This window comes from Emys orbicularis, chromosome 13, assembly GCF_028017835.1.
Source record: "Emys orbicularis isolate rEmyOrb1 chromosome 13, rEmyOrb1.hap1, whole genome shotgun sequence".
Classification (NCBI taxonomy): domain Eukaryota; kingdom Metazoa; phylum Chordata; order Testudines; family Emydidae; genus Emys; species Emys orbicularis.
The window spans coordinates 35,240,863-35,265,848 of NC_088695.1; the positions used below are offsets into that span (position 1 = coordinate 35,240,863).

At 48.9% G+C, this 24,986-nt stretch overlaps 1 protein-coding gene across 1 annotated transcript in view; it reads left to right on the forward strand.

Moving 5' to 3' along the window:
- Window positions 1–22,879, forward strand: part of FBF1 (Fas binding factor 1) — a 34,072-nt gene extending 11,193 nt beyond the window's left edge. Inside the window, exons 13-32 of the mRNA XM_065415609.1 lie at window positions 951–1,084; window positions 3,113–3,215; window positions 3,346–3,792; window positions 5,177–5,254; window positions 6,855–6,949; window positions 9,500–9,549; window positions 10,508–10,555; window positions 10,686–10,841; window positions 12,718–12,818; window positions 13,331–13,537; window positions 14,227–14,334; window positions 15,115–15,254; window positions 15,974–16,092; window positions 16,433–16,555; window positions 17,549–17,734; window positions 18,768–18,944; window positions 19,841–19,978; window positions 20,085–20,223; window positions 21,457–21,587; window positions 22,479–22,879. Coding sequence (XP_065271681.1) covers window positions 951–1,084; window positions 3,113–3,215; window positions 3,346–3,792; window positions 5,177–5,254; window positions 6,855–6,949; window positions 9,500–9,549; window positions 10,508–10,555; window positions 10,686–10,841; window positions 12,718–12,818; window positions 13,331–13,537; window positions 14,227–14,334; window positions 15,115–15,254; window positions 15,974–16,092; window positions 16,433–16,555; window positions 17,549–17,734; window positions 18,768–18,944; window positions 19,841–19,978; window positions 20,085–20,223; window positions 21,457–21,587; window positions 22,479–22,562 — 2,764 coding nt within the window. The 3' untranslated portion in view covers window positions 22,563–22,879. The remainder of the gene's footprint in view (window positions 1–950; window positions 1,085–3,112; window positions 3,216–3,345; window positions 3,793–5,176; window positions 5,255–6,854; window positions 6,950–9,499; window positions 9,550–10,507; window positions 10,556–10,685; window positions 10,842–12,717; window positions 12,819–13,330; window positions 13,538–14,226; window positions 14,335–15,114; window positions 15,255–15,973; window positions 16,093–16,432; window positions 16,556–17,548; window positions 17,735–18,767; window positions 18,945–19,840; window positions 19,979–20,084; window positions 20,224–21,456; window positions 21,588–22,478) is intronic.
- The last annotated feature ends 2,107 nt before the right edge of the window (window positions 22,880–24,986 follow it).

Consider the following 24,986-nt stretch of genomic DNA (forward strand, 5'->3'; position numbering starts at 1 on the left):
AGCTACGTGGGCATGAATCACCTAAGCCGAATCACTGCTATGACTATTCTGTATCGCTGGAGTGGTTCGAAGGCCGGGTCTGCACTTAAAAATTAGATCGACCTAGTGACGTCCCTCAGGGCTATGAAAAATTTTGCCCCCTGAGCACCATAGTTAGATTAACCCAACCCCTACTGTAGGCCCGGCTAGCTCGGCAAAAGACCTAGCTACTGCCTCTCCGAGAGCTGGGTTAGCTACATTGACGGAAAACCCCTTCCCTCAATGTAGGAAGCGTCTGTGCTACAGCAGCTTCATTGGAGCACTACAGCTGTGCCGTAGCGCTTGTTGTGGCAGACAGGACCGAAGCCATGGACACGGGGAAGGGAGAAGGAGGGGCACGGTACTGAAGTTCTGATCACATATCCAGCTCTACTGTGGGATTATCGACTGAAATGAGCAACGATGAAATAGTTAACTTTGTTCCCATTTCAACGGTTGTGATTATTAATTATTTGTATTGCAGTCGCATCTAGGAACCTCACTCATGGTGGCCCAGGACCCCATTGTGTCAGGCGCTGTACAAACACAGCACAAAAGGACAGTCCCTGCCCCAAAGAACTTCCAGTCTAAGTAACACCCTGTTGAGATGAACAAGAGCAAATCTCACCCTTCAGAGCTATTGTTTCAGGCTAGCTGGCTGCAGACTCATTCAGGCTGTCCTGCAGTGGGTCAGCCTTGGAAATATTTCCTTGCAACTAGAAGGGCTAAAAATGTAATTTCATAGATATATAGGTATTAAAAAAACGAACCAGAAGCAGCTCAGACTGAGAGACACATGCTAGAAGGTTATGCCAGCCACTCCCACGTCAGCTCCTGAGCCCAGCCTTGTTTGTCTGCAGAGGGAGACAGACGGTGCTTCAATGATTTCCACCCCTGCCTAGACACTTGTAACTCTTTTTGCTCTCCGGCAGGGAAGAGCCCCGCCCTGCCCGCTCCAAGCTGGAGGAGTTGTTGGGAAGTGGGACCGCAGCCAAACTCCTGGAGCGACCGATCACAGGAGAATGCAAGGAGTTCAAACTGGATACAAAATACCAACAGCAACCTGGTGAGTAAGACCAGAAACCTGCTGGTTTAGCAACACTGTGAAGGGTGGCAATTTTTTTGCGACGTTGCTATACTGGTAATAACCCTAGTGTAGACACAGTTATAGCAGCATGAAAGTGCTTTTGCTGGCATAGCGTATTTTGTTCGGGGAACCAGTATAACAGGGGTCGGCAACGTTTGGCACATGGCTTGCCAGGGTAAGCACCCTAGCGGGCCGGGCCAGTTTATTTACCTGCTGACGCGGCAGGTTCGGCCGATCGTGGCCCCCACTGGCCGCGGTTCGCCGTCCCAGGCCAATGGGGGCGGCGGGAAGCCGCGGCCAGCACATCCCTCGCCCGCGCCGCTTCCCGACACCCCCATTGGCCCGGGACGGCGAACCGCAGCAAGTGGGGGCCGCGATCGGCCGAACCTGCCACGTCAGCAGGTAAATAAACTGGCCCGGCCCGCTAGGGTGCTTACCCTGGCGAGCCGCGTGCCAAACGTTGCCGACCCCTGCAGTATAAGCTATATCAGCAAAAGCACTTTCATGACTGTAGCTTTGCATTCACACTGGGAGGGTGTGACCTACCCAGGGTATAATCTACACTAATGAATAGCTGTGTCACCTCTGCTCTCTTACCTGGCGTGCCCTTCACATTGCTTTGCTGCTGTCACCTCCAGTCTGGAGTGCTCCCAAACAGCCGCTGGCATGTAAGTTACTCCCAGCTGCGTCTGTCTGTGAGCTGCAGCCAAACAGCCACACCTGGGCTCATACCAGCCTTGGGTATAGTACAGGGTGACCCCAACTCACTCCCAGTCTTTGATTTTTCCCTAGAAATATATGTCCCGTGCTGGCCAGCACGCTCCTGGACAATACATGTGTGTTAAGTCCTTTAACGCTTTAAGATGATAATATGCCAGGTTATTATTTCAAATAGTTCTTCAGACACTTCTATTTAAACACACTGGATTAGATAAAACAGTAAAACAAATGTATTAACTACAAAGAGATTTTCAGTGAATAAAGTAATGAGGCACAGAAGCCAGAAATGGTTACATGAAAAGTAAAGATAAAACGCAACTAGTGCCTAACCAAACAACCTGTGTTAAATTCATAGCAAAGCTTTTCTCGCCACATGCGCTCAATAGTCTTACTGGCCAAACTTCGTAGGCCAGGACCCCTTCTTCCGTTTAATGGCTGCTTACTTTGTCCCTTCTTGTGCGGTGAATCGATGAGCAGAGAGGAGAGGGTACCTCGGGCACTTATTCCTCCTTTTTATAGTGTCAATCCCCCTTTTGGAAAACATTTCCTGCTGAGATTCAGAAGACAGAGTGTCTATATGTAAGGATATTTCCTGCTGGTTTTCCCCACCTGTTGGAACTCCCTTTGTCTTTCTTCCTGCTTGATGACTCTATTTACTGCTTAAATGCAAATTAAGCAGAACACTCATTCCTTTGTTTGAGACAGACCTGTTTGCTAACCTCAGTTGGAACATGTGTTAATAACAGCTTACAGGGTGTCAAGTATCGGGGTAGCCGTGTTAGTCTGTATCTACAAAAACAACAAGGAGTCTGGTGGCACCTTAAAGACTAACAGATTTATTTGGGCATAAGCTTTCGTGGGTAAAAACCTCACTTTGTTGCATCTGAAGAAGTGAGGTTTTTACCCACGAAAGCTTATGCCCAAATAAATCTGTTAGTCTTTAAGCTTACAGGGAAATCTGATAACTTCACATACAATGTTGCCACGCATATTTTATCAAGACAGTATTGACCAGCAAATTATGAGCCTTCAAATGATACCTTACAGGACATACCTTGTACAGAGATAGTTGCAGTAGGGTGTGGGCATGGGGTATGTTCTGTACTGGTTTGCCAGCATAGCAATACCAGTATAGCTAGACCAGCCAACTTTTCTAGTGTAGGCAGGGCCTAAGCGAATTACAGTGAAACTCCCAAACAACAGACAAAAGCGAGAGCATGTGAGTGTGTGGTGATGCAGCCTGCTTGCCTCCTGGGGACTGACTTTAGTCTCCACTTCTCTAAACAGATAAGGAAGCCATTTGGGGCAATGAGGATTTCACCTTCGGGGCCTACCAGCCCACCCTGGCCTCCACACCCGAGGGCCTGCAGTCAAGACGACAATCTGTCAGGTATGTGTTTATATATGATGCTTGCCTGTGTCTGCCACACTAATCACTGGGCCATGCTGCCTCCCAGCAGGGAGCTGCCGAAGTCCTAACACTCTCAGCGTTGTGTGTCTGTCTCTCGCTCCCGTTGCAGGTTTTCAGCAGAGAATATCAATGAACTGAAAATGGACCAAAGGTCCAAACCAACCACGCCATCCACCACGAGCCCCATGCGAGGCAGTAAGACTGGCGCTGACTGGCTGGGCTTGAAAGATGAGGACTTCATCGATTTGGACCCTCCATCTCCAGCCAAGGACGCCGCCAAAGGTAGTCCCGCGGCAGCCCCTTTGAACACGCCATCCAGCTCCTCAGCCACCAAGCAGCCCAGCCCAGCCAGCCAGCTCCTTCCTGGGACAAAGTCAGCTGCAGAGGAAGCAGCAGCTAAACCCAGACCACTTGAGGAGGAGGAGGAGGATAGCTGGCTGAATGACGCCTTGTCTCGAAAGAAATCCCAGTTGCAGGGGAAGGTCAAAGAGAAAAGGTCTGGGCCCTCGGGCTCCCTGAGACAGGACGACGAGGTGGACACCATTACTGTTACCAGGTAAAGACATGCCAGTGGGCTGCTTTTCAGAGGTGTAGAGCTCCTGCAGCTCCCACTGGCTTCACTGGGGGTCACTAGGGTTCAGCACCTCTAAAAATCAGGCCATTTTTAAGGGCCTAACTTTAGGCACCCAAATGTGACTATTTTTGCCTACAGAAATAGAAGTGGGATAAAAGCGTAGGACTTCCTAGTTTCCAGGTCAATGCGGAGTCCAGACCGTGCTGCCTTTCATTGCAGCTGCAAGGGACATTACGCAGGCTGCCATTGTAACTGTGTAAAGGCTACAGTGATTTACTCCGGGAAGCCTGGGTCAATGATTCAGAAACCACCAAAAATTCAAACCAATTCTGTTTTCTCTTCTGCCTCTTTCTGATTCAATAACTCTTGGCCTTTGCTTGTAACTTACAAGCAAAGTCCCTCCACCCTTTTTCAGTTATATGAGTGTAGTCGCTATGGTAATATAAATAATAAGATTAACAACAAGCATGAAAAAATTATAAGAAAACTAAGGAAATTCCCAGGCAAAATCTTCGTGAACGTAGAGTTACGGCTGAGAACAAATTGGCTATGGCTTGTGCTGCCCAAAGCAGGATTGATGGCTGTAATTAGGAAGAGCCTGTCGGACAAAAGTGAAGTATCTTGGTAGTGTTTAGTCACAGTTTACTGTTGTGTGCATTTGCTCCTTCAGTCTTTGCAATTAAGGACAAGTCTACACTGCGAAATTAAGTTGATTTAATCGACGTCGATGCAGAGCCACCGCAGTAATTAAATCGTTTTTGTATGTCCACACTAGCTCCTTTGGTCGGTGGTGCGTGTCCTCACCAGGAGCGCTTGCTCCGGCTGTCAGTGTGGGGCACTGACAGCCAGAGCCTCGGTGCCCGTGGCTGACAGCCGGAACAGTCTGATGTAAGCAACACTGTCTACATTGACACTGCATCGACCTAACTACATCGACCTAAGCACTACTACTCTCGCGGAGGTGGAGTTATTAAATTGGTGTAGTGGGCAACTGACATCGGCGGGAGCAACGTTGTAGTGTAGTGTAATGTTCACCCACGAAAGCTTATGCTCCAATACATTTTTTAGTCTATAAGGTGCCGGAGGACTCTTTTGTTGCTTTTTACAGATCCAGACTAACATGGCTACCCCTCTGATACCTAACTCTGTAGTGTAGATCAGGCCTAAATGTTTCAAACCAAGTGAATGCTGAATACTTCCATAGCTCTATTAGGAGGAGGAGATTGCTTTTGACAGAAGGGAGACCTTCATTGTCTTTGAGGTTGCAAGATAGAGTTGTAGCTGACACTGGAGGATTGTGGCCCCCCTCACTGTCCATTTATATTAATATTCTTTGCTCTTTCATATAAGTGACTCTTGTTTTCAGCCAACCAGCTCCCTCTGTGAGAGAACCTCAGTGGTCTGCTGTCCCAGAAGATAAGTCCACCAGGATGGAAGACTCAGGGTATGACTTCACTATAGCTATACCTGCTAATCTGCCTTTTCAACAGGAACTGCTGAAATGAATTAAAATGGTGTCAGACATGAGAGTGTTGGGGGTTGAAACGGGGTAAATAAAAAACAATGATTTAAAAAAAATTAGTTTTTTTTTATTTAAATCGGATTTTTAAACTTAAATCAGATGTTTTTGATTTACGTTAAATGCATATTTATTTTTTAAAATAAACCTATTTAAAATTAAATGTGAAACTGATCATTTATGTTAGTGCCTAAACTTATTATAATTTATTAAAATAATTTACATTAAATACAAACATAATTAAGCAGTACATGTTTGTTGTCAAATTTTAAAGAAAGACCACTGAACTGGTGGAAGTCACTGGCTAAGCGCAGGGAACCAGAGTTTGTTGAAATGCTAAACCAGCTTTTGACAGCAGTGTAGCCCAGAGAGAATATTTTCTTCATTTCAGATTATTTAACTAGTTTAGTTCAATGACTAGTTCATTCAAAGTTAATAAACTTTCAACTTTTGGGAGTTGAAAAAACAGAAAACTTGTTTTCCTCTTTCAATCTAGGAATAAAAACTAGGTGTTGAGACAATGAGATCTACTAGTTCTAAAATCTTGCAGGACATGGTGACCAGAAACAATCAATTGAATTCACTAAATACAGATAATACTTGCTTTGTTTAATACATTAGTTAGTTTGAAATGCAAAATATGTTGTGATTAAAAAAAAAAAATTCTTATGTATCCAGCACATTTAAGGTCATTTTATTAAATTAAAACCAATTAAAATTCTGGTTTTGTACATTTTTAATTAAATTTAAATTTGCATCCAAACAGAGCTTGATACAAATCACAAGTAAAAAAAATTAATCATCAGCTAATAAATAAGTAATGCATCATTCACCATTTTCTAACATAATAAAGAAATGTAAAAATGAAGACTCTCTGAATAAATGTAAGTTTAAGCTATATAATTGCTTAACTACATGTGTACAGATATAGGGCATCCTCTTGTGTGGCAAAAAGAAGCACCAAATTTAGAGTGAAGCTATGCAATTCAATATGTTTGAATGGTTACCAACCAATGAGAATCAGCTTTTCTTTAGGAAAATAACGAAGAAATACAAATGTAAAACTTTGAATTAAAATTAATTAATTAATTCAAAGTTTCCTGCTATAAATGGATGATTTTAAATGCTTTGATTTCCTGGTTACTTATCTAAATCATTTTTATTTAAGTCAGTCCACTCTGCATGAGGGTAGGCAGGAAGAGAACTTTGTGGTGGCTTTTGATTGTTATAAATCTGCGATGTGCGTGAACAGTGAGATCGGGTGCAGTATGTTTTAAAGAAAAATCACCTTGGATTGACACCTCCAACTTTTGACCTTTGAACACCACCCCCTTGTGACTCCACGTGCAGGAATCCGTAGGCCTGGTGCTGTACAAAACTGCTGATCGGATGTTTTGTGAAACTCTCTTCTTACAAAAGCGATGCATGTTAACTGGAAAATACGCCTTTAATCTCTCTTTCACATGCCCTGCCGTGGGGATATAATGGCATTCCTAGTTACTTATCTACTCTATGCATCCCACAGGTATCCCGTTCCATGGCTAACCACTCAGAAACAAGCCTCATCTCTTACATCTGAGTCCAGGAAAGGGGCACCTCCTGGAGACACCAGTAACGCCGGTATGTTTCACATCCCAAATCGGCCCAGCTATTGGGGAGGCAACACACACTGTTGACACACCTAGCTGAGTGATCAGGAGCCATAGAGAGACATTGTGTAACCTAGAGGATTCCCAAATTCTACTCTCTCTCCCTGGATGGGGAATACAAAGTTGTATCTTTTAAAGTGAAATGATCGCTGCATCATTGCCCTTGAAGGTGAGATGAAAATGGGGAAAAGATGGGCCTAGCAAGGCTTCCGGGTCGTGTATCAAAAAGGTCTCATTACAAAATCCAAAAAGCCCTAACATATTTGCTGTGATGTCTGTAGGGACCTTTGAGGCTTGTCCCACAAATGAATGGTAGATGGATGTGTGGCTGATCACATGTTCGTATTCTCTCTCTGTCTCAATGGGAAGGGGTCAGATCCTGACAGGTCTCCGCCCCCTGCCACCCCCACATGCTCTGAGTGTGGACAGAGTCCTCTCCAATTACAGCCCATGGGTGCTAGTTTAGTGTCTGGCATAGGTTCTTTCCATGGCTTCTCTGGTGTTGAGGAAGGGCCAGACCTGTGCAGCCATGCTTTCCTTGACACGCTAGCAGTACGATAACTAGTCCTCAGCCTTCCTCAGTCACCTCTGCTCTTCATCCTCCACTTCCACAGTCCCCTCACCTCCTTGGATTACCCCACCTAAACATTCAACCTCATCCCTTCGCCGCTTTGCATCCTGGCGTTAGCCCCTTAGGGTATGTCTACATAGCAAAGAAAAACCCACGGCTGCCCTGTGCCAGTCGATTCAGGCTCGCAGGGCTTGGGCTGCAGGGCTGTGTCAATGCTGTGTAGACATCTGGGCTGTGGCTGGAGTCCAGGCTCTAGGATCCTGCAATGAAACAGCCGCACAGCCTGAGCCAAGGTGGCTGGCACGGGCCAGCCGCAGGTGTCTAGTTGCTGTGAAGACATACCCTCATTGTCCTACCCACCCCCTGTCACACAGCATGCAGTGCAAGGACGCGGGGACATGGGTAACCGTCAGCCATCTGCAGCCACTCCATTATTCCCATCTCCGTGCCAGCTGTTACAGAGCACTGCCCCCTGTTGGCTCATATGTGTAACTTTTCTCCATGAAATCTACAGTAGAACCTCAGTTACAAAATCCTCAGGAATGGAGGTTGTTCGTAACTCTTGAAATGTTTGTAACTATGAACAAAACATTATGGTTCTTTCAAAAGTTTACAACTGAGCATTGACTTAACACAGCCTTTAAACTTTACTATGCAGAAGAAAAATGCTGCTTTTAACCATCTTAATTTAAATGAAATAAGCACAAGAAACAGATTCCTTACCTTGTCAAATCTTTTTTTTTTAACTTTCCCTTTATTTTTTTAGTAGTTTACATTTAACACAGTACTGTGCTGTATTTGTGTTTTGGTTTTTTTTGTCTCTGCTGCTGCCCAATTATGTACTTCCTATTCCAAATGAGGTGTGTGGTTGACCGGTCAGTTGGTAACTCTGGTGTTCGTAACGCTGAGTTACTACTGTATTAAAAGAGGCTGGACATTACGCAGTCGGGAAGTAGCAGACAGTGGCCTCAGTCGTGTGTCAAAGGGATGACATCAAAGCCAATGGGGGTGGGAGGTATTTCCCATTTAGGTGGCCAGGTGATGTTGGGTTGGAGCCTGGAAGGAGCACATAACGTGAAGGGTTCAAACCAAATGCGTGTGGTCAGTTGTGTGACTTAAGGGCAGCAGTGCAGGCTGTGGGAGCCAGATGCCCCTTTCTCTCGGTACTGGCGGAGGGCTGGCATGTCACAGAGGAAACGCACTGGGCTTCCGCGTGGAGGGTGATGACAGCTGGTTCAGTCTCGCATGAGGTCAATAATCTGCCTCCTGTCTGGAGGGTGAGCACTATGATGAGGCTGGCCAAGCAGGAAGGAGTTCGAGGGGGGGGTGTGCAGAAATGGTGGCCCTTGGGTTGGAAGGGGAGAGCTTGCTGACCCTGCCAGGACCTGCACTGCTTGCCTGGGTCCTTGGACGCAAGTAGTACAGTATACCCTGATTTCCTAGACGTGCTGGGCACTTGCGGGTCCTAGTGATTTGGGGGGGTGTGGATGAAAATCAGGCCAGTGCTGCATATCGAGCACCTGCCATGTGTCAGTCCGTCCATATGCATGGAGTAGAAATCTGCCCCAGTCAGCTTCTTGGCAGGGATGTAGCAAGGCAGGTGAAGGGACGAATGTGCATAAAGCATTCAAGGAGGCACTTGTGGGGTCCAAGGGTTTCATTAAAGATGCATCTTTCTTTAGTGCCTAGAGGACCTTCCAGCCCCTCCTGGCTCCACTCTGCCCATGTAGTCTGGAGTATCTGCCCCCCACTGCTTCAGTGGCTGGAGCTCTTATGACATTAGCATGTCCTCCTCATGCTGAAGCAGCACACCTATGGTTAGATGTGGAAGGGCTTCATGTATTTCTGCCAGGCTTCCAATGCTACTGTCTCACCGCTCTTTACACTGAAAATGCCTAAATCCACTGCCATGTCTGAGTGTTAAATGTGTTGAATTTTCACCACCTGCAGCTTCTCTCCAAGGACATCCAGAGGGTCTGGGGTTTCCCACACTAACTCAGGTAGGTGTGAGATGCTACAACACCGATCACGGTGTATTGGGGATAATACACCCCTACCTGTACAGTCATTTTTCAGTGGCTAAAATGCAGGAGTAGAAGTGGGAATTGGGAGTCTGGGTTCTGCTCCCTGCTGTCTCACTGATTGGCTATATAATGTCACCTCGGGCAAGTCACATATTCTCCATGCCTCCGTTTCTTCAGCAGTAGAAGGGGTGAAATAACACACCCTTCCTTCCTTCCCAGGAGTCCTGTGAGGTTTTAATTAGTGTTTACAAAATGCTTTGAGGCCCTTGACTGGAAGTGCTCAGAATACACGTGTGAGTGTAGTAATTAATAATGAGACTTGGATTCTAGCTAATTATTGGGTTTTACATTGCCAGGTTTTCTTAGTTTTGAGGTGAAAGGTGTGTATGTGTGTGTTTAAAATTTATTTATTTTTTAGCAATTTAAGGGGGGAAATTATCAAAGTTATTAAAAATGAGTGTGTCCCGCAATCCTTACTTAGCTTTTAAGCCTCACTGAGAAGCTGAAGCTAGCCCTTCTGGGTCCTTTTCATTTCCTGCCCTCCATTGTGGGGGTGTGTGCTTTAATTAAAAGGAATTTATCCTATTACTCCTGAGCCCATCTCAAGCAATAAGACCAAACTAAACACCGAGTCTGTTCCATTGCCTGCTCTGGGGCAGGTTGGAAGTCTCCTGTCCTGTCCATGCTGCCTTCTGGGACAGGACTCTTTGGAGGTTTCATACAGAGGTATTCTTCTGGGAGAAAGGATCCAGATGTGCAGCGGGGTAAGATCAGAGAAGGATTGGCAAGCCTAGAGGAGGGGCGCAAAGTAGGACCAGAATTAATGGCAGCCATTGTAGGGGTTTCCCAGGTTCAATAGAGTTAAGAAGTTCCCCACAGGGGTGGAGGTCTTTAAGAGGAGAAGGTGGCTGAGCTTTTCCTTGTTTCATTGCAGGTTGCCGTGTCTGGGGCTCCTCTCCAGCAGGTTCTACTGCCGCAGCAGGTGAGGACAGGGCGTGGCTTCTGCAGAGGATGACACTGCATCCTGCTGGGCTGATAGGGTGCTTCTGCCACTCTTCATTCTAAAAGGGCTTGGTTTTGTCTCCCCACCCCTCGATGCTCTCCCCTTGCAGCTCCTGGAGGCCAAGCCCCTGGCCCTGAGCTTGCTGAATGCCAGTGAGTACGAGAAGAGGCTGGTGGCTTTGCGGGCACAGCTGAGGGAGAATGCGGCAGGGCACCAGGTGGAGCTGCTGAGTGCCCAGACTCGCCTCGCCGAGCTGGAGAGCCAGGTGAGGGACCCAGCCTGCTGGGCTGAGGGCAGAGGCAGGATTGGTCTCTGTATTCGCACCAGTCTTCCCACTGGGGCCAAGCTAGGAGTGATCATACTGGGCTGTGATAGGAACAGTTAGGAAGGAAATACCTGGGCTCCAAAGGGCAGCAGGATTCGGGGTGCCAGAGACATGGTTCATCCCTGCCCAGAGAGAGGAACTGAGTAGGTAACAGAGGGTCTGTCTGCTGAGGGCCACAGGGAGGGCTCACAGAGATGTTCTAGCCACACCCCTCGTAGTAAAGCCTCAAGATTCCTGCTTTCTGTGCACACTGGCTGGCTGCCAGCCCGTGAGCTACCCCTGCACTAAGGGTGAATGCTGACATCCTCCATGTGCACTGGTTTGCTCTGCGGGGGCCTGACTGCAAGCCGGCTGTCATCCCCGAGGGTACAGTCTGGACTGTTGAACCACTGGGTCCCTTTAACTCTCCAGCCCAGGGTGCCTTTTACGCTGCTTTGCTAGTGACAAGCAGCCGCTCCAGGCTCTGCTCTCACGCAGCCATTAGCAGGAATGCTCTCCCAGCCACTCACGAACTACACACAGAGCAAATTCCCCAGCCTTGTGCCCCAGGAATGTGCGTCTGGCACTGCTCAGGACCCCCCACCCCCAAACAGTGCAAGCTCGTGAAAAGTCTGTTATTCCATCAACGGGAATGATTATGCACCAGCCTTTGTTAACCTGAGTAGAGATTCCCCAAGCACTTCAATCAAAACACGCTGGTTTAGGTAATAAAATAAATAAAACAAGTTTATTAACTAAAGAGAGAGAGAGAGATTTTAAGTGAGTATAAGCGGTAAAGGCATAAAAGTCAGAACTGGTTACAAAAGAAATAAAAGAGAAATACGCAAGCTATTTTCTGACCTAAATGTTACCAAGTTAAATCAGATTTGAAAGCAAAAGGATTTCTCTGACCCAAAACTTTCAGCAGTCCATGCTGACTGGGAAGCTTTCCAGTTTGGACCACTCCCCCCAGTTCAATGATGGTTCTTTGTCTTTCAAATGATCTTGCTGCCATGAGTAGAGATGAGGGAGGAGAGGTGGCCAGATGGCTTTTTTCGCCCCCTTCTTATATCCTGACCCTTTTCACTGGAAAAGTCCTTGAGGGTGTAACCCTGGTCGTCGGCGGGCGGGATTGAACCTGGGACCTCTGGAGCTTAGTGCACGAGCCTCTACCGCATGAGCTAAAAGCCAACTGGCTATTATCTAAGGCTCTAGAGCAGACTCATTTTCTCTCCCTCTCTCTCTAAGTGGTCTCGGTGTCACTAGATGGGACAGAACACCACACCCAGGAGGTGTGTGGGTTACACTGGGACATGGAGCCATGCAGTTCTATTACATATGTGCCCTGCCCGCTGTCCTTCAGATGAACTGTAAATACTTTGTTTATAATTCCCCTGCTGGTGAATTTCTAATTGAACAAGTAATGGCCTTTTAGCACCTGCCTGGCGTGCCTGTGTGCCTTTGTCTTTGAGAAAATGGTCTGTTTAATGAAAGTGATGGTCTCAAGAAGGAACTGTTCCCATTATGTGGCATTAATTCATATGGCATCAAGAACTACAGTACCCAGTTACCCAGAACTACAGTATATTTCAGTAACAATCCTAAGTAAAATCTCATAGCTCCATGTACAATGCTGATACACACATTTTAACATGACAATGATGTGCAGTAGATTATGCATTTTCAAATGATACCTCACAAGGCATACTTTGTACAGACTATATCCTCATCCTATAGAAGTGGTGAGCATGGGCTCCAGGGTGTCACATGGGGTACAGTGTCTCACCCCAGCCAAGCAGGGTTTTCTTTAGCCCATCTTGGTGACTTTCCACATCAGGTGCGGAAGCTGGAGCTGGAGAGGAATCAACAGAAGCTGCTCCTGGAGAGTCTACAGCAGCGTCATCAGGAAGACTTGGAGCTCATTGAAAATGCACACAGGTATTGTGGGCCTACACCCCAGGTCCATGCACACCAGTGACATGGACCTTTGCCCCCGCACTCAGGGTCCTGCCTGATGCACAGCGTTCCTGGGGTGTGTATTGCCCCACTTACAGCACTTGGCCCAGCTTAGAGTTGGAGCAGGGGACCGGGCATCAGGGTGCTACTTCCAGATCTCCTGCTGACATGCCGTGTGACTGAGCACGACACTTCACAGCTCTGTGCCTCAGTTTCCCAATCTGTAAAAGGGGATTTGATCCCCTTTGTGAAGTGCTTTGAGATCTAGTGATGAAAAGCGCTACATACTATATATACAAAAATATAAAGAGCTGGGTATTATTATTTATTTACTATTAAATCAGCAGCAGGCACCTAAACTGGCACTTAAATTAGGGTCCTGCATTTGAAAATTGGCCCCTACGCGTCATAGTTCAGATCAGAACCACCCATTAGTGCCCCAGCCCAGCGGGCACCGTGCAAACAGCTCCTCCAGCCTCCGTGTCTCTCCTCAGGAGCCGTGTGAAGGTGATGGAGGAATCTTCCCGTCAGCGCGAGGCGAGGCTGCGGCAGGAGAACGAGGAACTGGCGGCGCAGTACCTGTCCCACTGCCAAAGCGCAGAGCGGGCCAAGTCGGAGCTCCTGGCACAGCAGCAGCGCAGGCTGGCAGAGCTGGAGCAGGAGAAGGTCCAGGAGGTGGAGAGGCTGCGGGAGCTGCAGCGGTAAGGAGGGCTAGGGGAGGGGACAGCCAGCCTGGCGGGAGGCATCTGGGGTCCAACATTATTCACCTCCCGAAGGGGCCGAAGCTCTTGGAAAGATATTGAATCCATGTCTGAGCAGATGGGAAAATGGGCCCGGCTGAGATCGTGGTGTCAGGAAAAGTCAGGCTAGTGCAACGGTGTGAAATAACCCCAGCCCTGGTGGGAAGTGATTAAAGGTTTGTCCTGATCTCCTGAGTTACGCAGCTCAGCCACGAGCATTTGCATCTGCTTGTGAGGAGGCTCAGCTACTCTCCCCGGCAGGCAGCAGGCCTCTGAGCACGGGCTCCACCTGGCAGGTACGCGTGGGACTGTCACTGCAGGGCACAGGGACTTGCACCTGCGTAGGGTCCTTTGGGGTTCCCGCCCATTATTCTCCCCTGTCCACCCCTCTGCTCATGCCTGGGCAGGAATCAGCAGATTTCCTCTAGGAATGAGTTGTCTCCACGAGCTTATCCAGTGACCATCCACCATCGCCCACAGCCGGGGGCCGAGATCAGCCGGCTGCTCCTGTTCAGCTCTCACTGTGTGTTTCTCTGGGCTCTTGCTGTGGCAACGAGGGCCATGTGTCTGAGCGCTGACTGCGGCATAGGCTGCAGGGAATGTAAATAACTAGACCTGGTTAACGGGCTCCTCCCCTCTGGGTCCTACAGGGCGTCCATTCTGGAGATGCGCAAAGACCATGAAGAGCAGCTACAGAGGTTGAAACGACTGAAAGATCAGGAGATTGACGCGGTAACCAGTGCTACTTCCCATACCAGGTACCGGCTGCCACCCAGCACGGCCTCCTTGCCTTCGTCCTTCAGCTCCCCACCCACCCCACATAGACTGTGATGGAGGTTGGGTTCCTCTTCCGGTTCTGAAGCAGAAGAACAAGCAGCTGAGTAGGTTGCTTCTTCCCTTCAGGGCTCGGAGAGTCTCTGAAAAACAGAGCTGCTACAGAGCTGGGATGCTCTCTCACAGCAAGCACCATAAACCTGACAGCCCTCCGTGGGATGGCTGGGGAATAGTCTCACGCACCCAAACTAGATGGTCACAGTGGTCCCTTCTGGCCTCAGAATCTATGGGCACAGTCCCCAAGCAGAGGGCTGTCTGCAGGGGAAGGCAGGGCTGGGGTGTTGGGTGGATCCCAACCAAAGGGAGAACACCTAAATTGGTGATGTGTTTGCACAGAAGCCACTGGCTCAGCAAGTAAATTGCCCTCACCATCTCTCAAGCTCTGTCAGTCAATAAATGAGCTTTGTTTACCCCTGAGAAAAAGCAGCTCCTGTCCTTTGCTGCTACCGAGGGGAGGGGTTAACTGAGCAGGAGAGCTTCAGGACAAAGCTATCGTACCCACTCAAGCTCCTAGGCAAGGCGGTGCATATTTATTGCCCAGGGAACCTGCTGCGGAAGCCACAGGTTGGGCTCAGAATCTAAGGTTTTGTTTTAAAGTAAAACTTTCTAGCTCCTTGTCACATGAGGATAACGTTGAAAACATGAACCCAGTGTGAACCGATGCAGCTACCACATAACTGTGGCCCCACCCCTTCCTCTTGCAGGTCTCTGAACGGCGTCATTGAGCAGATGGAGAAGTTTTCTAGTAACCTGAGTGACCTCTCTTATAAGGTGGAGGCTACTCACCACAACACGTCACAGGAGCTCGAGATTGGAGCCCGTCAGCGGGACGAACAGCTCAGGGGTACCTGCTTTTTATTTTTTCTAGCAATCACGGTCATGGTTATTTATTACAGTAGCAGTTAGGGGCCCCAACCTCAATCAGAGCTCCATTGTATGCCCACACACAGTCAGTGCCCCAAACAATTTACAGTCCAAAAGGAGATGTGTATTGTGGAAGCATCTATGAGCCCTAATCATGGACCAGGCCCCATTGTGCTAGGTGCTGTACAAACAGAGAGCAAGGTGATCCCTGTCCCATTTACACATAGGGAACTGAGGCAAAGAGAGAGATTAAGTGACTTGCCCAAAAGCACATATGGAGTCTGTGGCAGAGAATTGGACCCAGATCCCTGTTCAGTGTCTTAATCACAAGATCATCCGTCCACTCCAGCAGATGTTCCCATCTGTGGCTCTCCTACGCACTTACCTTTCCGAAAAGAACATTGCCTTGTCCAGGGCTGTACCTGAGCAAGACAACTGCACCAAAGATCCTCTGTGCTGAAAGCGGCTCCCCGGGAATGTCCTGTAGCCAGACAGCAATCCCAGCTAGCTGGGACTGAGGGTCAGTTCCCAGCTGTTGTAAACCAGCACAGCACCATTGGAGTGACACTGGTTTAAACCAGCTGAGGATCCGGCCCTGCAACTCTTTTGCAAGACGGACACAATGGTGGCTTGCACTGGACTGTGGGATTAGCCTGTGAATGGCTGCAGTTTGCTGCACGGTGGTTTTTCTCCCCTCAGTGCTGCAGGACAGACTGATGCAACAGCAGAGGGACATGGAGGAGGAGCGGAGCCGTCTGCAGGAGGTCATCGCTAAAATGGAGGCCAGGCTGAGTGAGCAAACTCGTCTCCTGGAGCAGGTGAGGCAAGGTCGACAACCTGTGTCTTCAGCCTCTGTTTGATAACGGCTCTGACGGGGGGAGAGGGGGCCTGCATGTTCTGTATCCAATATGGGAACTCTCCTCAACCTGCGGACAGCCATGGTGAGAGGCCAGTTTTTTTCCACAGGTGAAAAACTGTCTTCCCGCTTGGTGGGGGGAAAATCAGGGCAGGGCCTGAACCTCAGGCCCTGCCCAGAAGTCAAAGAAAACGGAGGTGGTGGTGGAAAAATATCTGCTTCAATTTAAGGCATGATTGTACCATAGGCTCACGTAACCCAGGCATTGCTCTCCCCCATCTGCTGTCGTCTCCGCGCTCTAGGAACGCTGGAGGGTGACAGCAGAACAATCCAAAGTGGAATCTCTACAGCGCTCGCTAGAGGAACAGCGGAGGGTGATGACCCAGCAGCTGACCATGGAGAGGGAAGAGCTGGAGCGGGCAAAGGTCCGGTGTTGTCATGATGTTTAATGAACGTGATGGTCTCAAGGAGGAAGTGTTCCCATTATGTAGCATTCATTCGGATGGCATCAAGGCCAGGAGAAAAATCCTTTTGCTGGAGGACAAAGGGCAGGATGGAAATAAATCCACGTAGAATTCAGCATAGCTCAAGGATATTAACCTAAAAGGAGTAGAAGATTTGGGGGCAGGAAGCAGTTCCACTCAGAGATTAACCACTTGGGACTTCAGTGAGGCATCACAATACCCTACACTTAACTTGGCAATATCTTGCCCTCCTGCTCAATCAGAACCATAAGCCAGCATGTGAGCCTGTCAGACTTCACTTGTTGCTCTTGGGCAAGGCGCAGGTGCTCCTGGAGCGTTTCATGTTTGCTGGGGTAGCACCTATCTGCTCTTCCCAGAGATGCGGCACAGTGATCGACAGCGTGAGTGACAGAGGCGGCGTTGGGATGGCACAAGTCAGCAGGAAGGTGGTAGGCTTGTCCGGGTTTGGCAGACATTGGTTGTTGCACAGAGTAACAATGACACACACTAGGTCACGTGAGCGAGAAAAGCCACCGATTGTGGCTGAAGGCAGGAAAATAATGTCAAGTGGAGGGTACTAGTCGCTCGGTACTTTTAAAACCCATTGCTGTAACGCTCCCCTCCTGAAAAGCACTCCTGTTTAAACCACAGGGTGGTGAGATCTACTGTCACTACCTCTGCTTCATTGCCGTGTTGTGGGAACAGTGCAAAACCCTGCCCCCATAGTACAGAAAGGGGGTTCTGCTGTCTGGGTACAAGAATGATACCCAGTTCCCAGGAGCAGCAGTGGGAATCTTAGTAGCAGGAATCCTTTTCAGTCTGAAGAGCAGCATAAGGCGCCCCTTTTCCACTCTTCCTGGTGGAAGGGGTACTCTCTGTGACCTCAAGCCAACCTTCCCTACATCTCTCTGGTTTGGAGGACTTGGTTGCATCTCTCATGCTTTGCTCCCGCAGAACGTCTTGCTGGAGGAGCAGAAGTCAGTCATGCAGAAGTGCGCGGAGGAGCGTCGAAAGCTCGCCATGGAGTGGTCGGAGTTCCACACCCAGCAGAAGCTGAGCAAGGAGCGGACGGAGCGTGACGTCGACCGCGCCCTGCAGATAGACTCCCAGAGGGAAGGGGCCATCATGACCCTGGCAAAGGTACCCCGGCGAAGCATGTTCCCGTTTCAGTCCTTCAGGGCTTGGATTCAGCTTTGTCAGCTGATGGGCTAGAACAGCTGGACAGACTGACAGAGCTTTGCTGACATGTTTCCTCCCCAGCCACTCAGTGATTCCACATGGTAACGATGTAAATTCCTTCCTGCATCCTCCCCCCCACCTCCGTGTGGTCCCTGCTTCACCCCCTTTGAGCATCACCATGAGGAAATCTCTCTCACTCTATTTAATTTTAATTAATGGAGATATCCCATCTCCTAGAACTGGAAGGGACCTTGAAAGGTCATCGAGTCCAGCCCCCTGCCTTCACTAGCAGGACCAAGTACTGATTTTGCCCCAGATCCCCAAGTGGCCCCCTCAAGGATTGAACTCACAACCCTGGGTTTAGCAGGCCAATGCTCAAACCACTGAGCTATCCCTCCCCCCCAAGTATACAGATGATGGCAGTGTAAGAGCAGATCTGATTGTCGGAGTATTTTATAAATCACTGGGTGGTGACTAATAATTCAGTGCTAATATTATTACTGCCAACAAATTACCAGTATTGGTGCATGTTCTCGGCATCAGGGACGTAGCTGCCAGGGCAGGGAAAGGAGGAGTGCAGTGCGTGGTGTTCTCCCACCCCACTAGCTGGGGGTTGTTGAGCAGCACAGCAGTCTCAATGCAGCACTTTGCCTGTAGCATGTGTTCCTGCCGTAGGAAGGAGTCTTCTGTAGGGGGACATGGAGCCCTGAATAACGTAGGTGAAGGGAAACCTTCCAACCCTTCCACTGACTGGCCCAGTTTCCTGAGCCAGTTGTTCTGTCTGGGCGGGGCGAAGGAAACAACCTGAACGCTAATGCTTGGGGACCTTCCCTGCACAACAAAGCCAGCGCTCTAGTAAATGTACAGCAGGGAACAATCCTCCAGTGGGCCAGGGGGTTGGGGGGGCTCTTCTATCACGGATCTCTCTGAGCACTTGGGTTGAGTGCTCGGGAGAGGAGCCGATATAGAGTCACCATTGATGCTCTCTTCCTAGGAACAAGCGGATCTGAAAATCAAGGCCAGTGAGCTGAGGGCTAAGGAGGAGCAGCTGGCTAGAGAAAGGGAATCTGTGGAGCAAGAGAGGCAGGAGCTGAGACTCGAGAAGGAAAGGGTTAATGCGGCCGCTTTGCACGTCAAACAGAGGGCAGAGGAGATTGACAGCATGAGCAAGGTAGGAAGGGCGACTGACTCCTCCTCTCTTAACCCCTTGCAGTCAATGCACCCACAATCCTTCCCCATTAGAATCCAGGAAAGGCCATACAGGAAGTGGAGGCAGCAGTGGTGTAGGGGCTTGAGAATGGGACTTCAGTTCCCCGCTCTTCCAGTGACATCCTGCGGGTGACCTTGGGCACCTCAATTATCTCTCTCTGCCTTGGTTCTCCATCTGTGATGGGGGAGAGTGATATTCCCCCCCCCCCCCCCCCCGATAAAACACTTGGGGATCTCTGGCTGAAGAGCTATAGAAATCAACAGCCAGGAGCGATGGTTCTTTACATGAATGTTTGTTAGTGATTTAGCACTTTAAAACAAAAAAGGGATACAGAGACCTGCTTCATAATACAAGGATCTGTGTGTCTGATCCATAGTGGGGGAGGGGGAGGAGAGTACCCAGATGGCTCAGGAGGTAGGAGATGGGATACAGAGCCCTCCACCTCTGTCACAGATTCAAATCCAGGCCAAGTCCCTGGCAACCAAGAGCCATTCCTATCTGGTGGCTGTTGGGTGGCCTGCATGAAATGAACTTGGTCTCACTTGAGTTCCCAGTGGACAAGCCTTGGCAGAGAAACCATGGAGATGGAGCAACCCACTCGATCCTTGAGAGATCCCCCAGGTCCTGGTTGAGACCCATGAATGGGGTGGCCTAGTGGAAGCTTGCCCTGCTGCTGCACCTGCCTTACTAGCGTGGTGGGTAAGCAGAGGATGGGAGTGTCCAGGATGTCGTGGTCTACACAAAATGAGCCGGGGTTTCCAGAGGCACTTACATGGCTCTTTCTCCTCCCCGCTGGGCGCCGTCACGCCCTTGCTCCACCGCCCCCCACTCACGCTCTGTGTTGCTGTGTCCCCCAGCTGTCCTCGCAGAAGTACGAGGAGGGGGAGAGAGCCCTGCTAGAGGCGAAGAAGGTGGAGTCAGAACATCAGACGAGGCTGGGTACCGTGCAGCAGCGGCTGGAACGGCTGAGGCAGCAGGAGCAGCACCTGCACCAGGCAATCAGATCCTCGCGCTTCCCCTCTCGTTTTTTTTTCTGTGTGCCGCAACATACCAGACCCTAGTAAACCAGCCTTTCTCCCTCTCTCCCCTCGGGCCGGGTAGGAGCGCCAGAACCTGGCTCATCAAAGGAGACAGCTTGAACAGCTGCGAGAGGAGCTTCCGAACAGCCCGGTGCAGTTCCTGACCAAGCCCCGGGTGCCACACCCAGGTGCTCAAACCAAGAGCCTCTCCAGCACGCACTGTAAGCTGCTCCTTCACCCCTGCCAACAGAACAGCTCTTGAGTGGTTGTTCTCAGTGATTGCTCTCTGTAAATACATCAGGGGGGAAGCCCAGAAAGGAAGAAGAGCTATTTAACCTAAAGGACAATGTTGGCTCTGGAATAAACTGGCCATGAGGCTGGAAATTTAGAAGCAGGTTTCTAACCACCAGAGGAGAAGGGTTGGGGAACAGTCTCCAATAGGAGGAGTGGAGGCAAGAAACCAAACTGGTTTTCAGGTGGAGTTTGATAAATGTATGACCAGGACAACGTGCCGGGGTTGCCTGTGATAGCAGGCGACTGGACTCAATGACCCAAGAGGCCTCTCCAGTCCCGTGTTCCTGTGAGCAAGGAAATGAGAGGAAAGGCATGTCTACACTACAGCTGCTACAGTGGCACAGCTACGGCACTGCAGCTGGGACACTGTAGTGTAGACGCTTCCTATATCGACGGAAGGGGGTTTTCCATCAGCGGAGTTAATCCAGCTCTCTAAAAGCGAGTCGCTAAGTCAACAGAAAAATTCTTCTGTCAGCCTAGCCGGGTCTACACCAGGGGTCAAGTCGACCTAACTACAGTGCTCGGGGCACGACATTTTTCGCAGCCCTGAGCGACATCACTGGGTTGATCTAATTTTAAGTGTGGACCAGGCTGAAGGGACAGCACCTCCTGCATCTTTGTGTCACAGAGCGGGTGGGGCATCTCTGTGGTTCAGCTCTCTGGCTTTCAAAGGATAAAGACCTGAGTCGAGTTCTGAAGTCACCTCTTCGCAAGAGGGAGCTGGGCTCGTGGTCGGAGCAAGGGATTGGAGTCAGGAGTCCTGGTTTCCATTCCTGCCTCCGCCACTGACTTGCTGCATTGGACAGGGAAAATTGGTTAACTTCTCTCTTTCCCTTCTGTAAAATGGCACTAATGAGTTGCCTACTCCAGAGGGTTAATTAAATGTTTGTAAAGTGCTCTAGGATCCTTGCATGAAAGAGGCTATAGAAGTGCCACATAATCATTATAATTAATCCCCACAATTTCCTCAGGTCCCAGGCTGGGAAGAGGGACTGCCATTCTCCCCCAGGACATGAAAACACGGGTACAGCAATAATACTAGGAAAGCTTAGTGGGTCCAACTTCCCTGCCTCCCTCTGAGTGTCTCTGTATAGAATACACGGATGTCCCACGTTGCTCTAACCGTGTGTGTATTCTGCACTATTGTGCTTTCTTTGCAGATTTCCCCCCTCCTGTTATAGACTTACCTTGGCACAACTCTGGCAGTACGGGGGGCACCCAGGGCACAGCAGGAGCGGGACCCGCTGAGCTGTATGCCAGACTAGTGCTGCTGAAGCACACAGCCGAGCGGGTAAGATGAGGTTCCGTAGCATTTGCTCAGATGTAAAAGGGACCCAACATCAGGTCTGCTACTGAGCTGGGCTTTGGCTTTGGCTTTGAAACCATTCGGACTCTCCCAGGAAGAGAGCAAGCGAGGGCTCAGTGCCACCTGCCAATGGATGGATTTTTCTCTGAAGGTTGTTGCTGGGCAGTAAAGCTGTTTGTTCCGTGCTGCGCTGCAAAAGGGTCATTTTAGAGAACAGACACCCTGGTGTTTCCCTGATACACTTAAAGCAGAAGTGGATGAACAACAGAAGCAATGACAGCCATAAATTCTTGGACAACCAGATCGTCAAAGCTCCTAGTTGGCTTGCGCCACTTGGGCTGCGAGTTAACAGCCTTATTCACCACTGGAGTGGGGTGTATGTACCGCTCCAGACCCAGTTTTCTGAGATCCTCAGATGGAAGGTGCTATATCAAGGTGGTTAATCCCCGTTCTTCTGGTGCTTTGACATTCCCACTCCCTCCAGATTCTCCAGTCACTCACCTGCTCTTCCCCCAACACCCCTGCAAAATTGGGATTCTGCTTTGATCCCTTAGAATCCTCATGTTCCTATCTAGGAAAGAAAGGTTATTCAAGTTGTCTGTATGGATCCCATTCAAGGTGTACATGTGCCTCATGCATCCTTAACTGGGATCCACACAGACAAGACATTTTGGAGAACCACAGTTACAACAAAGTAAGTAACTGTACTTGCTGGTGCACTCACCTCTCAAAGCCTAGGCTTTGACTGCTTCTGATACTTCCCTTATATGTCAGTTCCCAAGACAGTGATTATCTACCAGGCATGTGGGCATCTGTACTCTATCTTCAGGGAGTCCAGCCACAACCAGTGATGGCCCTTCCCATCTTTCTCTGCAGGACCGGGATTTCTTGGAAGACGAGCAGTTCTTTCTAGAGACCCTGAAGAAAGCTTCCTACAACATGTCATCCCAGACAGCATGAGTTCAGCCCCACGTGCAGCGCTGGTTGAGCTGGCGTTTTCTACGAAGACGACGGGGGATTTTGTAATTTATAATCTTTTTTAAAAATCCAAAAATGAATGGCTGGAAAAATATAAATTGTCAGATACATCCAGTCAGGCAGCAGCTAGTTTAAAAAACAAAACAAAAAAATAACCCCTTTGCGTGTGAATTTTTAACTATGTCCGACTGAGAGCCCTACAGCCTGAAGTCTTCCATTACTTCAGCTGTGAGCCCTTCAGAGCCTGGACGGTCTTTTCATTATACCCATCTCTCTCTCTCTCTCTCTGGGTTTTATGCTGTCACCTATCACCATAGTGTTGAAGCACCTTCCGTGTACAACAGCCTGGCAACAGTGAAGTCCTTGGTGGTCTCCATGGAGTCACTGGCCCATGTGAGAGCACCTAGCGATCTGTACACACACCACCAAGAACAGGTACAGCATGAGCTGAACCAGTGCAAACTTTCCATGTATTGCCCTGCTGCAATGCCTCAGTCATGACCAGCAGGGACTACCTCCTCGGCCTGAGCAGGTAGTTCAGTTGCTGTGGACCATTTATAATTTATCCCGTCTCTTGGCACCTTTGTTGAGAGCCTCAAGTGTGGTAGGGGGTTATGGTGACGTGCACACTTGTGCATTGGGACATGGCCTAAGACCCACCACACTCATTTCACATTAGCCAGCCAGAGGATGGCTCATCTGCTGTTAGGGTTGCCAACTTTCTAATTGCACAAAACCGAACACCATTGCCCCGCTACTTCCCCAAGGCACCGCCCCCACTTACTCCAGCCCCTCTCCCTCCGTCGCTCGCTCTCCCGTACCCTCACTCACTTTCACTGGCAACCCTATCCGCTGTACCATGGCCATGTCCAAGGTTGGATGTTGAGTGATAAGGGAAGAGTGAAGGAAACAAGAAGGAACCAAGTTTTTAGGAATAGTTCACTTCACTTCCACTGCATCTCAGTGTCTTTGATGCTCTCCTATCTTCCCTTTCATAGGCTGGGTTAGAGCCTTGCAACCTAACCTGACCCGAACCCAACAACACCTGACTTCAAGTGCTAGTGTGACACTGCCTAAGGGTACCCAGGGGTGTGAGGCACCTCGCTACCCCCTGCCCTTAGCATGAGGAAGCCTGATCTGTGCCAGAGGGTCAGCTCCCCAACCCTGGCCATGGGCAACAAAAGCACTTCCCTCCAGGCCTATGCAGGCCCCACTCTCTTTACAGGCTAGTGCTAGGCACATTACAACCCTCACATAACCAGCCCCTGTTCCACTGGGCACTTGCAGAATTCACAGGCATGCTGCTTCCACAGAAGAGTCCTGCCCAGCTTACCCATGTCCCTTCAGATCGCTGCTCCATTTAACACAGCACTGAGATATTTTTGTTGTGAAAATAAGTAAGTTTATGTAGTGAAATATAGTCATGTAGTAACAAGAAGAAGTTTTGGAAGCAAATGGTTATCTGTAAAATAGGGCTGTCGATTAATCGCAGTTAACTGATGCGATTTACTCACGATTAATTTTTTTTAGTTAAAAAATTAATCGCAGTTTTAATCCACTGTTAAACAATAGAATACCAACTGAAATGTATTCAATATTTTGGATGTTTTTCTACATTTTCAATTATTTGATTTCAATTTATAATACAGAATGCAAAGTGTGCACTGCTCACTTTATATTATTATTTTTATTACAAATATTTGCACTGTAAAAGTGATAAACAAAAGATATAGTATTTTCAATTTACCTCATACAAGAACTTTAGTGCAATCTCTATCGTGAAATTGATGTAATTGAAATCAATATATTTGAAAATGTAGAAAACATCCAAAAATATTTAAATAAATGGTATTCTATTATTGTTTAACAGAGCGATTCATCGCAATTAATTGTTTTAATTGATTGACAGCCCTAATGTAAAATAAAATCATAACCGCATTCTAGAGTCTAGACCGCCATGGCTAGTTACTGTCCTGTCTTATAGCCAACGTTTCTCAGCCACGTAGGCTGTGTGCCTGTTTTCCTCAAACAAGTCACATGTTCAGCTTGTCTCCTCCGTGAAGGGTGTCTTTCTGCACCCTAAGTTACACCACCTACAGTCTATTGCAGTGGTTCCCAAACTTGGTTCGTGGCTCGTTCAGGGACACTTTGTTTACCTGAGCGTCCACAGGTATGGCTGCTCGCAGCTCCCAGTAGCCACGGTTTTACCATTCCCGGCCAATGGGAGCTGGGGGACGCGGTGGCCCGGCCCGTTTGGAACCACTGATCTATTGGCTTTACTTGTAAACAGGATCCTCCCTGCTGTTTTTCCTGTGTGCTCCTTTCTTGTCGACTTTACAATCTCTTCAGTAGCATCAAGCTCAGTCAAGCAAATAGACTTACAGTGTTAGACATGCAATACACAAT